The 15,426-nt window shown below is 33.2% G+C and overlaps 2 protein-coding genes across 2 annotated transcripts; one reads left to right on the top strand and one right to left on the bottom strand.

The window, feature by feature from the left end:
* Nucleotides 1-41: 41 nt before the first annotated feature.
* LOC140053857 (uncharacterized) lies at nucleotides 42-9,852 on the bottom strand. Its single transcript, XM_072098578.1, has 13 exons — nucleotides 9,774-9,852; nucleotides 8,445-8,968; nucleotides 7,843-8,011; nucleotides 6,841-6,926; nucleotides 6,224-6,441; nucleotides 5,719-5,879; nucleotides 5,489-5,603; nucleotides 4,997-5,134; nucleotides 4,695-4,904; nucleotides 4,394-4,498; nucleotides 3,242-4,216; nucleotides 2,914-3,078; nucleotides 42-2,823 (listed from the first exon to the last, which is right to left on the bottom strand). The coding sequence occupies exons 2-13, from the start codon at nucleotides 8,929-8,931 to the stop codon at nucleotides 754-756; spliced, it is 4,899 nt and encodes a 1,632-aa protein (XP_071954679.1). The 5' UTR covers nucleotides 8,932-8,968; nucleotides 9,774-9,852; the 3' UTR covers nucleotides 42-753.
* Nucleotides 9,853-9,957: 105 nt separating this feature from the next.
* Nucleotides 9,958-13,707, top strand: LOC140055655 (choline/ethanolaminephosphotransferase 1-like). The gene is made up of 8 exons (XM_072101012.1): nucleotides 9,958-10,320; nucleotides 10,615-10,762; nucleotides 11,088-11,229; nucleotides 11,476-11,560; nucleotides 11,833-11,961; nucleotides 12,507-12,665; nucleotides 12,768-12,896; nucleotides 13,537-13,707. The coding sequence occupies exons 1-8, from the start codon at nucleotides 10,084-10,086 to the stop codon at nucleotides 13,705-13,707; spliced, it is 1,200 nt and encodes a 399-aa protein (XP_071957113.1). The 5' UTR covers nucleotides 9,958-10,083.
* Nucleotides 13,708-15,426: the final 1,719 nt, after the last annotated feature.

Below are 15,426 nucleotides of genomic sequence, written 5' to 3'. Positions count from 1 at the left end.
TTGGTGGTTGTCTAACTGTATAATGTAATTACGCATGCGCAGACGTATAAGTACGAAGTAAAATTGTTCCAAACATGAAATTATACCTCCATATTCCAAAGGCTTTTATTTAAAAATAATGATAAAATTAATATATTTATTTGAATTCAACATCGTACACCATCAGCCCTATCTGTAACAGTGCCACAAAATAAAAAATATGTTAACATTGTTAAGGTCCAAAAGTCTGTCTTTTATTATAATTTTTGTACAAAATCATGAAAATATACACAAATATATTCTGAATGATTTCAAAGAATAATATATAATAAATATAAATAACAGAAATAAACACATATTTTGTAGATCCAGCGTACTGTCATCATAATAATTTTCTAACACCATAACCAATTGAATTCAATGTGATACAATCAACTTGTTTAATTCAATTTGTATTTAATATATGTAAATATATTAATAAATATAATCAAATACAACTACTGTATAAAATCAAATTATTATAATATTTTCATCTTTTCCAAAAACAAAATATTTCAGAAACTTGTGATATCGATTGCATTAATACTTTAGCCATGAAATCTTCTAAAGCAAAAATAAAATAAACATATAAACTTCAATTTTTGCTTGATGAATATAACTTTTTCCGTAACATATTGTAAATCAAATTTAAAAGATTCAAAACCTTTGTTATAGCTTCAAGTAAAATGAATTTATATTTTGGTTTGCATCTCAAAATAAATATTTCAATATCTTTCACTGTACAATCTTGTTACTACTGTTTATGTCTGTGTTACTGCTGTTCATATCTTGGCATTTTAGTTGGAGAGAACCATTCTCACCACTTTTTTCTGCTTCCTTGTGACTTTGTGGAACGGTGATCACAGAATTGTAACGAGATGGCAAAACTCTTGAACTCTTGTATATCTTGAATTCCTCTGCAGTAAGTGTAATTTTGATTGGCACAATCTGCTTTGGAGTTCCTGCTATTGTGGTTTTAGTAGTACTTGCAGAAATGGAAGGTGGTGTTAAAACAGATGGTGAAGGTTTAACACTTGGCGACTGATTTGCCACAATTGGTGAATTTTGAATTGTCACGGTAGATTGTACATTAGACACATTGTTTGAGCATTGCGGCTTGCTTATGTTTTGGGATACAGGTGAATTAAGGAACACAGTACTGCCTTGATTACTCAAAAGGCTTGATGTTAGAACTTTCTTATTGACCGGTATTTTTTGGTTGACAAACTTCAATGTCCGTAATGTTCCATCAGCCATTTTGACAATGCAAATCTGACCTTGATTTGTTGGTTGAGAGGCAGCTTGGAAAGTTTGGACAGTTGGAGGTAATTTAGTGATAGTAGGATTACTTAACTGACTTGTAGTCACTCTGACAGCATTATTGTTGATACTGTGAGAAGTAATTGTGGTGGTTGCAGTAGTGTTCTGACTTGTGTTCAAAATCTTTTGTAGACAATCTAATGAGACAACCATCTCTTGCTTACCCTTTGTAGTGCTTGTTTTATTATCAGATGTGCTGGCTGCATTTGCTTGAATCTTTACTACGGAGCCATCAGTTAATACCTTGGTCCCTGCTGAAGGAATTGAAGTTGCAAGCACATTTGGGATCGCCCTGACAGCATTTGCTGTCTGTGAATTTGGAAGTGTTTGTATATTAGTCTCCGGTCTTGAAGTTGTAGGTAATCTAATGTTTGGCAAAGTAGAAACTTGACTGACAGGCTTCACACTTGTTGTCTGTTGAAGTGAAAGAAGTTGTTGCAACCACTGTTGTGCCAACATATTTTCTTTTTGTTTCTTTGCTTGAAGTAGCTGTCTTTGCACTTCTGCCATTTTCTGCTGGTCACTTGTTGATGAGTGCATTTCTCCAGATAGATCATTACTGGGTATACTGGAGGTTGACAGTTTTTCTAGAAATATTTCTTTCTGATTACTCTCTACTTTTCTTTGAGGCTCTTTTAACATAGATTGCAGATACTGAATTTGTTTATCTCGACTGCCAACTGCCGATGATGCAGGTGACTCTCCATGTGTATGTTGCTTAGTTACTGGAGCCAATTGGTATGTTTGAGATAGATTGCTAAGTAAACTAGACGTTGGAACTGGTCCGTTAATACTCTTATTTGCAGCATAATGTAATTCCTGAGTAGATCGATTTTGAGAGATGATCTGTTTGCTTTGGCCTGAGAGTTTTTGTTTCTGTTGAATCAAATATTTTAATACAATCTCTTTTTGTCTTGTTGGATCATTTTGTATCTCCTTCCAAGTTGATTCATCAACAATTATTTTCTTTGCTGGAGCGGTTGATAATTTTGGGTTGCTGAAAAAAATCTTTGATTGAGACTTGACTGGAATGTTTGTAGACGAAACTGAGGAATGTTTTTCTGCAGTTTTAGCGCATGCTGCAGCAACTTGGTTCTGCAAGGTTTGATAAATATTGCCAATGTTAATGGATATTGGTACTGATTTTGTAACACAGATGGAATCTGGTGTAGGAGTTGTAGAATTGGAATTCTTTACACACGGTTTTTTCGCTTTAGTTTCTTCTTTATTGCCACATAGTTTTGCTCTCTTTCTAGCTTTTATTAACTCCTTTTTCTTTGAGATTTTCTGAGCTCTAGTACTAATACCTAAAAATGGTTCATCAGTTTCCATTACCTCTTCTTCGATAGACTGTTTTAGTTGCTCTTGTTCTTCTTTCGCTTTTTTATCTTCCCCATTCTCTTCCTCATCTTCATCAGAATCACTGCTGTCAGAATCAGAAGACGATGATCCAGATGAGGATTCAGACTCCCAACTATCACTTTCCTAAAAAGAAAATTATTATGCCAGAAATGAAATGGTATACTATACTTCGGAATGTCATTCTGAAGAATAAAAAAATCAAGTTTTTCTTACCTCTTGGCTATCTTGAAAGTTGTCAACCTCTTTGCGAAGGCGTTCTTTAACTCTTCCAACAGAATTACAGAGTTTTGATTCATGGGGCGATAATTCTACAAGTAAGCGGGCAAGTCTCTCATGAAGCTCAACTTCGGATTGAGTTCGTGGCGGAGGCTTAATGATCTGAAACAATCATCCAAATTAACCATCAAAATACATCTTTGCATTATTTTATTATAAATATTAAGATTATAAAACCTTTCAAACCAGAATACATAAAATTACTGTATTTAAATTTTTCACAACCTATAAAAAACAGACACAATGTCAACTTTTACATCCATACCTTCTTTTTTCTTCCTTTCGTAACTTCAACTGGTTCTTTCTCAGCAAATTCTTCCACCAAAGATTTTAAAGACTCAACACTATCACACACCAATTCAAAAACATCTCTATCTGGTTCTATTTTTGGCAATTCCAACCTTTGTTTTAGAGGTTCTTGCTTTTTCAGAACATTGGTATCCATCATCTCAGATCTATCATTGTCACTGCTGCTGAGGTTTTTGTCTGTCTCATTTGTTGGATCGTTATTACAAATTATTCCTAATTTTTCTTGATCTGTGTCCAGATTTGATTTCACAGATGGTTCTGCTACTTGTGGTTCCATCAATTCTACAATATCTTTTTCTTGTTTAGTCTCTTCTTCTTTCACCAGATCAGTTGTTTCCACATTTGTAAATGATTTTTCTCCTTCTTTTACAACTCTTTCAGAATCTTCAACATCTTTATCAAATGGCAAATTCTCCACATGTTCCTTTTCAATCACAGTACTGTCATCAGAATTCTTTATATCTTTTTTAAGTTGTACTTCACATATACTCGACGCTTCAGACACTTTAGATTCTTTAGTGTCTGATTCATCGTCTTTACACTGTGTCTTAATTTGTCCATTAACCTTTTGGAAATTGCTAGTAAAAGTAGAAACTTTAGGTTTATCGTTGTATAAATGATCATCTGAATTCAAAACCAGTGCCGAGTTTGAATTGTTGTGATTACTCTCTTCTTTCTTAACATCAAGTTTAGAAGCCACTTTGTCATTGGTCAATTCAGGTGAACAAACCCTAACCGAAAGTAAATCATTTTCTTTTTTATCATTGTCCTCCTTACTAATCTTCTTATCTTCAGTTTTTTCTTCTTCTTGATTTTTGCTTGTAGAATCTGTAACTGGATCTTTGATGTTTACAACATTTTTCTCTTTGGAAGACTTGTTATTTTTTGAGCGTTTTCTTTGACTAAAATCTTTTATCACAGGAGTCAGTCTCTGAAGATAAAGTAAACATTCAGTATATTTATAATTTCCTAAAATTTATTTTAATATGGTAATAGGATACAAATCAGTAGTTATATTCATTACTAATATTTAAAATACAAACTAGACAAACAAATTGGATCACATTTACAGATAATGATATAGATAAAATTATTTATTATGAAATACCTGTCGTAAATTGCTCGGCCTCTTTCTTTGTTCTGGTGATGCAATCTTGTTGGCCTCATCTTCACATTCATTATTAATTGTGCTTTCTTTATTTTCAACATCCATCTGAAAAAAAAATATTTTGGAAATTATAATAAACTTATTGATCAATATAAAAATGACTTCTTTATCATAAAATGTAAAGAAATTACTTCTTAAATTAAAGAAAAATATATTTTAGGAAATAATACACTTTAATTGGTCAAGATAAAATGTTTTTTTTTCTCTCATAAAATTTAAGAAAATTTACTTCTTAAATTACCTTTTCTGGTTCATCTGGCTCATCCACTTCAATATACCGGAGTTCTGGTTCTGGGAATGGTGCTTGCTTGTATACCCTGAGGTCATAGCCACAAAACTGTGGAAAATGAACGTAAGTATTGCCACTGGAGTCTTCTCCTAGAACAATTGCACGTTGATCTTGGTTGCTTAGTTGCGCATCCAAACTTTGTCTTAAAGTTGGCTGCATCTCCTGACATGAGAATTAAGATATTATTTTGATTTCCAGGTGAAATACAGCGAGTTTTAAGGAACAACATAATTGAAAAAAATATTTATACTTACAAGACAATGGTCACATACAGCCTTCATTAATATTACACGTTGATAATAAGATAATTCATGGTACTGGTAGTCATCCAGAGGAAATGTGTCGCCCATCACTTCGAAAAAATGTACGTCAATTCCTAGATCAGAGGCAGCCTAATAAAAAAAAATACATTTGGTCACAACATACTCATTGATATAGGTTTTTTAAAAGGAGTATATATATAATAAGAATTTATAACTTCTAGGCTTATATTTTATAGTCTTTAATTAGTTCAGAAGAAGGCCAACTTCTTTCAACAGACATAAAATAAGGACTTGACTGCTAAAGCTCTGTCCACACTATCAAACTAGTTTGACAAAAATAGTGTGATGTGCCCAAATATGGTAGTGATATGCTTAAATATAGTAGTGATGTGACATCATCATGCCCATATATGGACATATCACATATTTTTGTCACATAAAGTTTGATAGTGTAGACAGAGCTTAAGCTATTGTTTCACTTACCCACTGTGTATCTTGCCAGTTATCTACAACCTGGTACCATTTCTGTACTTTTTCTTTCAACTTTCTATGCCAAACATTATATGGCATTGCCATTCCCATATTCTTGCTTATTTCCCTATAAAAAAAATATTCACTTGAAATAAAATCACTGGAAACAAAGTAAAATAATGGAAACATAAAACCTTTTACTACTCCACCCAGATCTGACTCCACCCCATTCTATCATTTACCTTTTCCTTTGTGTTGGAGAGCTCAGTAAACAAGTAAAAATCTGGGCTAATAATTTACTTTCCCGGGGTATGAGAAAGCACCGCTCTAATTCGTAATATGAAGATTCGTTCAAGGCAAGCGTTTCTTGAAATAGCAGTAGAAATTGTCCAATTGCAGGTATCTAAAAAAAGAGAAAAGAAATACTTAATATTTTTAATACAGTAAAAAATAATTAATATACTATTTAATATCCGAAGATTGAACACATTATAAATACTATACTCCAGATTATAATAGATGTCAATCTACAAAGTTTTTAAGGTTTGTCTACACTATCAAACTAGTTTGACAAAAAAAGTGTGATGTGCCCAAATATGGTAGTGATATGCCCAAATATGGTAGTGATATGACATCATCATGTCCATATTATATTATATCATGTCATATTATATTGCATGCATAATGGATTTAGATCAATGTCGCACTGTATACTTAGATACAATATATAAATCACTTAAAACCAACCTCCCACATTGCATTCAATTGCTGTTGATTTGGCTCTTTTAATAGATCTCTCTCCCATTCATCTACTTCTTTCCGGTACCGAAGAAGTTCTTCATGGCGTTCCTGTTGTTGCCGTTTTTTCTCATCCAGTTTGGCATTAAGGAATTCATCCTGTATACAGTTAGATAGAGGTGTAGAGGCACCATCGGCGTTGAATCTTCCACTTGTTCTCCTCCGTCCTATATGGCATTATACAGATAATTAATGTTTTTGAGTTTAAAGGTTGAGATAAATATGACTAAAGCTCTGTCTACACTATCAAAATTTATGCGACACAAAAATGATATTTGGGCACATCACACTTTCTTTTGTCAAACTAGTTCGATAGTGTAGACAGAACTTTAGGCTATATATGGGTTTTAGTCGTTGGTTTTCGAACATGCAGTAGTCGGTAGTCCCGCATTACATACAATTCTCAAAAAGTCTACAAAAAGCTGACTGGGCAATACAACAATTAATAGAACCATCAAATATCACTTTTCCGAGAAACTGGGTAGTGATAAAAGCTGTGATGAAATTAAATATGGCCCTTTAATCGGATAAATTTGTCTGTTAATTAACCAAACCACTGTACATACCAGTAAGCGAGGTTGATGATGTCACAGGGGGTTCCCCAAACTTTCCATTAGATGTTACATATAGAGTAGTTTGCACCTGCAGAATCCTGTAAAAGATGAAAACAATTTTTTTTTAAGAATAAACAATCTATATTACAGGACCATTTGTAATTAAATTAAATGTGTTGCTTTAAAGCTCAGGTACAGGCATGAATTTTAAATATAATATTTGGTTAATTGTACATAAATCAAATATTTGTAACAGAAATCAAGACGAAAAAACATGAATTTCCCTTAATATGGCCAAATACAAAATTTTGCAAAATTCTTCCATAAAAACCATAAAGACCTTTTTTCAGTAGTTAGGTAGTTAACCTAATGTAATAACATGTCTTGTGACTCCCTAGAAGGTGAAAAAAGATGGTGGATATACGGTGGATAATTTTTGCTATAGCATGAAAATAAAAATTTGAAGTTGAATAAAAATTCCAGAAATGTAATATTCAAGTTATATTACCTATACTTAAGTCATCTGATAACATTTTTTACCACACTGTTTATTTTTCGTAGCTTTTTAAAATTCCTCTCTATTTACAAAATTTGTGTACAAAAGAATAGAGATTTTACTGTGCAATTTGAACTATCCCCCCACTGATAAGAAAGTGCTTATTTTCAACAAGCTCGTGTAACACAAATAAAATCCCAAAAATTATGAAACATAGGGCAAACTATAGATCGATAATTATTGGAATGTATGATCAATAGAAATTTTTTGCCCGCACCTGGCCTTTAAACTAGATGATTCAGAGAGAATATTATTATGAAGCTCTGTTTACACTACCAAACTTTATGTGACAGTAAAATGTGTTGTGCCTATATATGGTAGTGATAAATTCCAAAATATGGTAGTGTTATGACATCATCATGTCCATATATGGACACTTCACATTTCTTTGTCACATAAAGTTTGAGAGTGTAGACAGAGCTTTAGTCTCTGTGGTTAAGCAAATGTCTTGCGCATACCTTGGAAGTAATGACAATTTAGTTTCAAGGGCCTGTTCCAACTTCATGCCTTGTTTAGAGACGTAGTGATTTAATCCGTTGTAGCGGTAGCAGTTCTCCAACATAAGTCGAAGATCTCGAATAACCTCGGTGATGGTCGAGTATTCATTAGTTTCAAATTTTTCTTCGACTGTTGTAAACAAACAAAAATTTGATTAACATTTAATTATACACACTATGTAGTAAAGGTAATAAATCACATTATTATCCCTAACATACTGTAAAAAATGGTGTGGACTTTTTTTAAAGGGTCTTTCACACCTGTTCCGGCACAGTTCCTGTCAGACATGGGCAAATCAAATTCTCTGCTTCTTCTTTCATTTTTCTCAAAGCTCCACGGTACGCACCTTTGGGCAATAAATGTGTGCGTAGCCGTGAGAACGAAACATTGACGTTCGATTTTATTTGTCCGTGTCGGACCGGAAACAATGCCGGAACAGGTATGAAAGACCCTTAAGTACAAATGTTCAATCAAGGTGCCAATAGAAATGCTAAGCACATTGCTTCTGCTGCTACGACTTCTGTTTCAGGTTTAATTCTTTAACCTTGTATCAATGACTTACTTTTAGTCAGCCACATAGGTTCTTTAATGCGGTCATGATAGTCCCATAGATTCAATGCTACAACGTCGATCTCATCCATAAAGGCATAATTTGCTCTGTCAGACATAATCTGCATTAATATCTTGTGAGCTGCCTTTAAATCAGAATTCAAAATCAATTTTTTCTTCACTACTTTTGGAGTTTCCTTAGGTTTTGTGGATTTAGATGTATCTTCTACTGGAACTGTTTCCATCGGAGTATCTCCTACATCCACATCGACAAATTGGGCTTTTGATTGGTTAGAATTATCACGAGACAATTCGGATACATCACTGGTGGTACTGGAATTGTCAGACATTCCATTCTCTGCTTCCTCTTTATTCTTCATTTCATCCTTTTCACTTGTTATTGACCGCAACATATTTTGAATTGAAAGGGTTTTATCAGAAACATCTTCATACGTTTGTCCATAACTTGTGCTGTTATAATATTCTGCTTTTTTTTCCATTATTATTAAAATTCGCTGTTAATCAAGATCAGAAAACCTAAAAATAAATTTCAATAAAATTATAAGCTTCCTGATAAGTGCTTCCTGAAAAAAAACCTGAAAATTGAATCAATTGAAAAATGCAACATAATATTAATAATAACACAGAGACATTAAAAATGATTAGACATTACTATTTTTTAGTTCCAATTATTGATCCATCTTATTTATAATATAAATTGTAGTATTTTTTATTGGGTAATAAAGAAAGATGAGATATATTACTATTAGGACTGTGTACTCGAACCACACCATCTCCATTAGATTGTTTACAATTAATTACTTTCATACATTTATGAAATAAAAAATCTACATATTTAACAAAAAAGTTTTTAAGCAATTAAATTTAAAACAAAATCCACAATTCTTCTTTTTAAATTTTAGTTTTAAAATAAAATATTATATAGAAAAGTATTAACAATGCCAGAATTACATTAAGTAAGTGTTTAATAAGAACAAATTATTAATGTTCTTTGATCACAAGTTCTAGTGATACTGCACCCAGATTGTAGTTCAGTTCAATGAAAACAAACTTGGCTGACGAATGAATCGTCAGCAAAGAAACTTTCATTCATTCACAACTTAACATTATAGTTACCACCAAGCCTCACACACACAGTAGTACAGCATACAACTCAGTGGTGTGAACAGGCGTCTTTTCTGCCACAAAGAACTCCGTTGACTTGTGGGTATCGAAACAACTAAAACATTGAATCAACTAATTTGATAAATAAATTATAGTTATATCATAATATAAATGTACATCATAGATAATACAAAATTAAGCAGAAATCGCAATATACCAATTCATAATGAAATCTACCCAGTTAGTAAGGGTTTCATCAACTCTCCCTTTATTTCGTGATGTGAATTCGGTCGTTGTTCTCTCTTTATTTACGCATGCGCACAATCTAAATATCAATCCGCAAAAACACTTACGCCACCAACGTCAAATGTGAAGGGGAGGATCAGATCGAGACGTACGTCGTTGAGGGATTTTATCGAGCAAAACAACCGGTTGTTTGATGGTAAAGAGGTCGTTTTATGGTGTTTTGCTGCAATTTCTTCCTTTGATAATTTTTATTTGCATTGCTTCTACCTGCAAAAATTAAAATGTCGATTTTAACTTCAACAATTCTTGAGGCAAGCCAACTAAAGCGATTGGAGGAGCACAAATATAGCTCACATGGCAAGTCGATCGCGGAAGCGGTCATGCAGCCTTTTTGGAATTGGGCTATCGAGAAGGTCCCTCGCTCGATCGCTCCAAACACTTTGACATTGTCAGGCCTAGCGTTAAACATTGTTAGCTCAGTCCTTTTGATGTTTTATTGCCCAACTGGATCGGAGGAGGTGAGAATATTTATATGAATTAAATTTGGCTTACTTAATTTCTATTGGCACGGTTTGCTGTGCTTCTAAATTCTTATTAATAAATTATTGAACTTTTAAAATTTTCCATATTGCTTGACCTCTTGTATATGTAAATAAATTCCATGAATGGTTGATCATGCTGATAGACACTATCTACACCAAATTGACTATCAGCATGGTCGATATAGCAAGCATGCCTGGTTGACCGTGCTGATAAAGTAGATTAATAAATAGTACCAATAAAATACATAAAAATTGTTTTCTTTTTCACAGGCACCAGGCTTTGTATATATTTTCTGTGCCGTTTGTCTTTTCATATATCAAACACTAGATGCACTTGACGGGAAGCAAGCGAGGCGAACTAATAGCAGCAGTCCGTTGGGAGAACTCTTTGATCACGGGTGTGACGCGGTGTCAACAGGTATTCTACGGCACACATTGATTACTCTATTTTATTTATTTTAATTTTTAAAAATATTTCAGGACAAAAACAAAGCATTTTACAACTGTAAAGCTCTGTCTACACTATCACACAAGTTTGACAAAAAGTATGATGTGTCCAAATATGGTAGTGATATGACATCATGATGTCCATATATAGGCACATCACATTTTGTTGTCACATAAAGTATGATAGTGTAGACAGAGCTTTAAAGTTACTAGAATATTTGTATAAAAAAATATCCAGACACAATACATGATATATACTGTATCTTACATAATGTTTTCATGATTTTTTTTTTCAGTTTTTGTAGGCATTGCAACTTCAATAACACTGCAGCTAGGAGCACATCCAAATGAATTCTTTTTCATGTGTTTTGCTGGGCTGTTGCTGTTTTACACGGCACACTGGCAAACTTACGTTTCAGGAACACTACGGTTTGGAAAGTAAATAACCTTTTCATTGCTTTAAAGTTTGCTTTGCAGAATAATTTGGTTGTGTTAAAGACTTTAGATTTAAGATAAATTTTTATTCACACACTTTTATATAATTTATGTTGATATGTTGATTAATTTGTGTTCCCAGCAGAAAGGAATGCATGCCAACAAATTGAATAATAAACTTTAGTAGGCTAGTTTCAATATTTTCTTTTATAATTGAACATATAGTGAGTTTTACCTTCTTAATTACAGATTTGATGTGACAGAAACCCAACTGTGTATCATAGGCTCTCTATTTATTAGTGGCTTGTTTGGGCCTGGAATCTGGTCCTATCAAGTAAGGATGTTGCCTTATGCGTTTTGACTATTAAATTCACGATATCTTCAAAACAATTATTTACTTTTATTCCAAAGACTGTCTATTGATTGCTATTAATGGACTAACATTAATAAATCCGAATTTCTTTCAGAATGTACTTTGATCTGTAGAGAGCATTGAATTTTACATTTTTGATATAATTTTATTTTGTTTATCATAAGCATGTGTGCTCTAGGCCCAAACAAAAACAACAGTCCACGCAAATGAATACAAATGGTATTGTTTTTCAGATTCATGGTTATAGAGTAAGCACATTTGTGTTAGTATTTTCAACAATTATGACATTGCTTACATTCTACCAGTCATTTTCAATCATCTTCGGTGAAGGAGGATCTGGCAGAAATGGATCAACTGTAGCTGTGAGTTATGTTATATCATATTGTTTATTTCGCGATATAGAATACAAAAACAAACACACATACAGAACAAATGTAAATCAATGAGGCAGGATTACATAAAAAATGACAGTCGAGAGGCTCTCCACAAACAAATGCATACAAAGAATTAAAGGTTTTGAAAGGATTAAAATTGTGAAATAAAACAAGTAAAAAAGTGACTTTTCGGTTTTCGGAGGAAGAACAAAAGCAACAAGATAGTTCCTTTTACTATTTCTTTGATTGTAGTTTTGTACTGTAATTTGTCTATGCATCTGAGTTAGCGATACACAATGTATGTATCTCAAATACAAAAGTTATTTGACATAAAGAGTGTATCAAAATTCGTGATTTAAGCTCTAATTAAATTAGAATTAAAATCCACATCCAAACTACAAGTTATCCACCTTTACAATAACTTCCAATATTGACCCTTTTCGACCTAAACTCCTGATCAATTTATATTATCTCTTCTCCAGTTCATTTGAATATACAGTATTTTGAATTAATAATCTGATAAATTTCTACAGGGTACAAGTGTTATATCTCCAGTCATACATTTTGCTGCCGTGTTGGTGCTAGCCCTAATGGTCATGTTGAGGTCACCAACGCAATTATTTCAAAATAACTGTTGTCTATTCATTCTCATGTTTGGAATTGTGTCTGCAAAAATTACAAACAAATTAATAGTAAGTTAAACTAATTGTATTTTTTATCAATACAAAATATGAACTTGCCTACAACAAAATATATTTGTTTTTATTAATTTAATTGTTATCGTTTTTTAACAGGTAGCGCATATGACTAAAAGTGGTATGGATTTTGCGGATACTGCTTTCATTGGTCCGTTAATGTTATTTTTAAACCAATACCTAGGTCTGCCATGCTCTGATGAAAGGGTGTTACTATGGGCTGCTACTGTAAGTAATAAGCTGCATTTGTTTGCCAATTATAAAACATGTTCAAGTCTGTGGGATTTTTACAGAGAAGATGATTGAAGGGGTGGGTTAAATCATCATAGGCTTATTAAATAGGCAAGGCCTAGACAATTTACCATCACTTTCAATGCCTCAAGCATTTTGAGCCTTTTCGACATATTTTATGCCTTTTTATTCTACTGGGCCCTGCATTAAGGGACCACATAAGCTTTGGGTCCCCTGCTCAGGGACCACATAAGCTTGGGGCCCCTGCTCAGGGACCACATAAGCTGTGGGGCCCCTGCTCAGGGACCACATAAGCTTGGGGCCCCTGCTCAGGGACCACCTAAGCTCTGGGGCCCCTGCTCAGGGACCACATAAGCTGTGGGGCCCCTGCTCAGGGACCACATAAGCTATGGGGCCCCTGCTCATGGACCACATAAGCTCTGGGGCCCCTGCTCATGGACCACATAAGCTCTGGGGCCCCTGCTCAGGGACCACATAAGCTTTGGGGCAACATAAGCTCTTGGGCCCCTGGGTTTAGCCAGTGAGCACTCATAGCTGTCATTCCACTAGTTATGCATCACATGATATCAGTGGTGGCAGCCAGAGTTTTTATTTACTTTCTCTTTTTTTTTTGCAGATATGGTGTACAGTTGACCTGGTACGTTTCTGCTCCATCATTTGCCTTCAAATATCTCAATATCTTGGAATTTACATATTTGAAATTACTTCCAAGCCACCAAGTAGTAAAAAGTCTTCTGTTAGTACAAGTAAAAAACCTGTAACAAGATCAAGCGTGAAACATAAATAAAAAATATTTAATTTTAATATCTGCTTACGTCGGTTGATGCATTTTATTATATGAAAGTTCCAAGTTTCCAAAAATGAATTGCTCTTACGCTGGTCAAATTATCTGGTTTTACAGAACGTCCAGTTTTATTATAAATATAAGCTCGTAAATAAGATTAACAATCCTTAAAGTGTGGTTCCCACTTGCGACACAACGTAATGCAACCCATGCGATGTAACAAGATCCCCTCCAATAACTTTGACCTTGTTCACCCTGCATACTTTTGAGTATGCACTGTATATGTTTTCCAGCAGTGTTCTTTTGCCTTGCGTTGCTACATGAAATCAAACTGATTTTCCGTAGCGATGTTTACAGCACTGTTGCGTTGTGATTGCGTTCTAAATGGGAACCACGCTTTAGGAAGGTCTGGTTTTAGGGTAGTTGACTGTATTCTATTAGTCTTAATCATCAACAAAATGATATTGGTAATATGGAGGCTGAAAAAGATTTTAGCTATTTACAAGGTTTTTGTTGATTTTATTGCACCTTTTTGTTTCCATAAAATGTATTCCATGTTGCCAACTAAAACTTTCAAAATTATGGCAGAATTAAAAAACAAAATTAAAAAAATTATTGATACGATTGTTTGAGTCTCTGATTGGTTTCGCAATATGTAGTGACTTTTAGATTTCACAAGGTGACATTAAACACATCAATGGCACAACTAAATTTTGAGATTAGACTTAATTCTAAAATGGGGTAGTTGCTGTTGCTATCATGCTATGGTTTGTAACCTGCACAGATTATTGCTGTGTTGAATTGCTTTGTGTGTCGTGTCACGGACTACAGAGTGTTCTAAACCTCATGTTTACTCAAGAAATTTCTTTTTGTATATCTATCTACCTAATCTTGGAACAAAAATCATGGAACCTTTACTGTAAAAATAATTATTCTTTTCTCTTGATTGTTAACGTTCAAAAAGAAAAATAATTTTAAAGTATATATAGCTACACATTTGGTTAATATAAACAAAACTTTTAAAATGTACCTTAATTTAAGAATTTGTATTATTTTGTAAACGAATTGGTATTCATTTATTTTGTCTTCCCATGATGCAAAGCAGTTAGAAGCTTAGCATTCTGTAGTATGTTATTCCATTTGGTTACTTTTTCCTAAAATTTGGATGAAAAAAAAATATAGAGTTATATCTCCATGAAACCATGTATGGATAAAAGTTATTATAATTAGTTCGTTGAACTTTAAAGTTGATTCTTATGATATATATGTAAATAACAGATCATTAGAAGATTGTTTTAGAATAATTTTAAAGAAATAATTCAAAATTGTTTGGGCTTGCCAGGCATCCACTACAGTACTGCAGTATTGTTGTGTTACTGATATATTTAGTTAATTAGGTTACAAAGAGTAATATCGTGGACTAACAACATTAATTAATGTGACTTAACATTAACAATTTAAATGTCAACATTTTACATCCTGAGGGATAAGCGGGCCTTATATTATTTTATTTTTGTGTAAATTGTTTTATTCTTTAACATTTGAAACTCTTTTAAAACACATGATTGATTTTGGGTGTAAACTGGATTTTTAAGAAATTTTTTATTTAAAAATTAATGAAGTGAAAATAATTAAATTAAATATTACTTTCATCACCAACAGTATGTTAATTTTGTTTGTTAATTTTGTTTTTGTAAACAATAAGTTTTGCATCACATGGTG

The sequence above is a fragment of the Antedon mediterranea genome, chromosome 7, assembly GCF_964355755.1.
Source record: "Antedon mediterranea chromosome 7, ecAntMedi1.1, whole genome shotgun sequence".
NCBI lineage: Eukaryota > Metazoa > Echinodermata > Crinoidea > Comatulida > Antedonidae > Antedon > Antedon mediterranea.
This window is presented reverse-complemented; position numbering and strand designations above follow the sequence as displayed.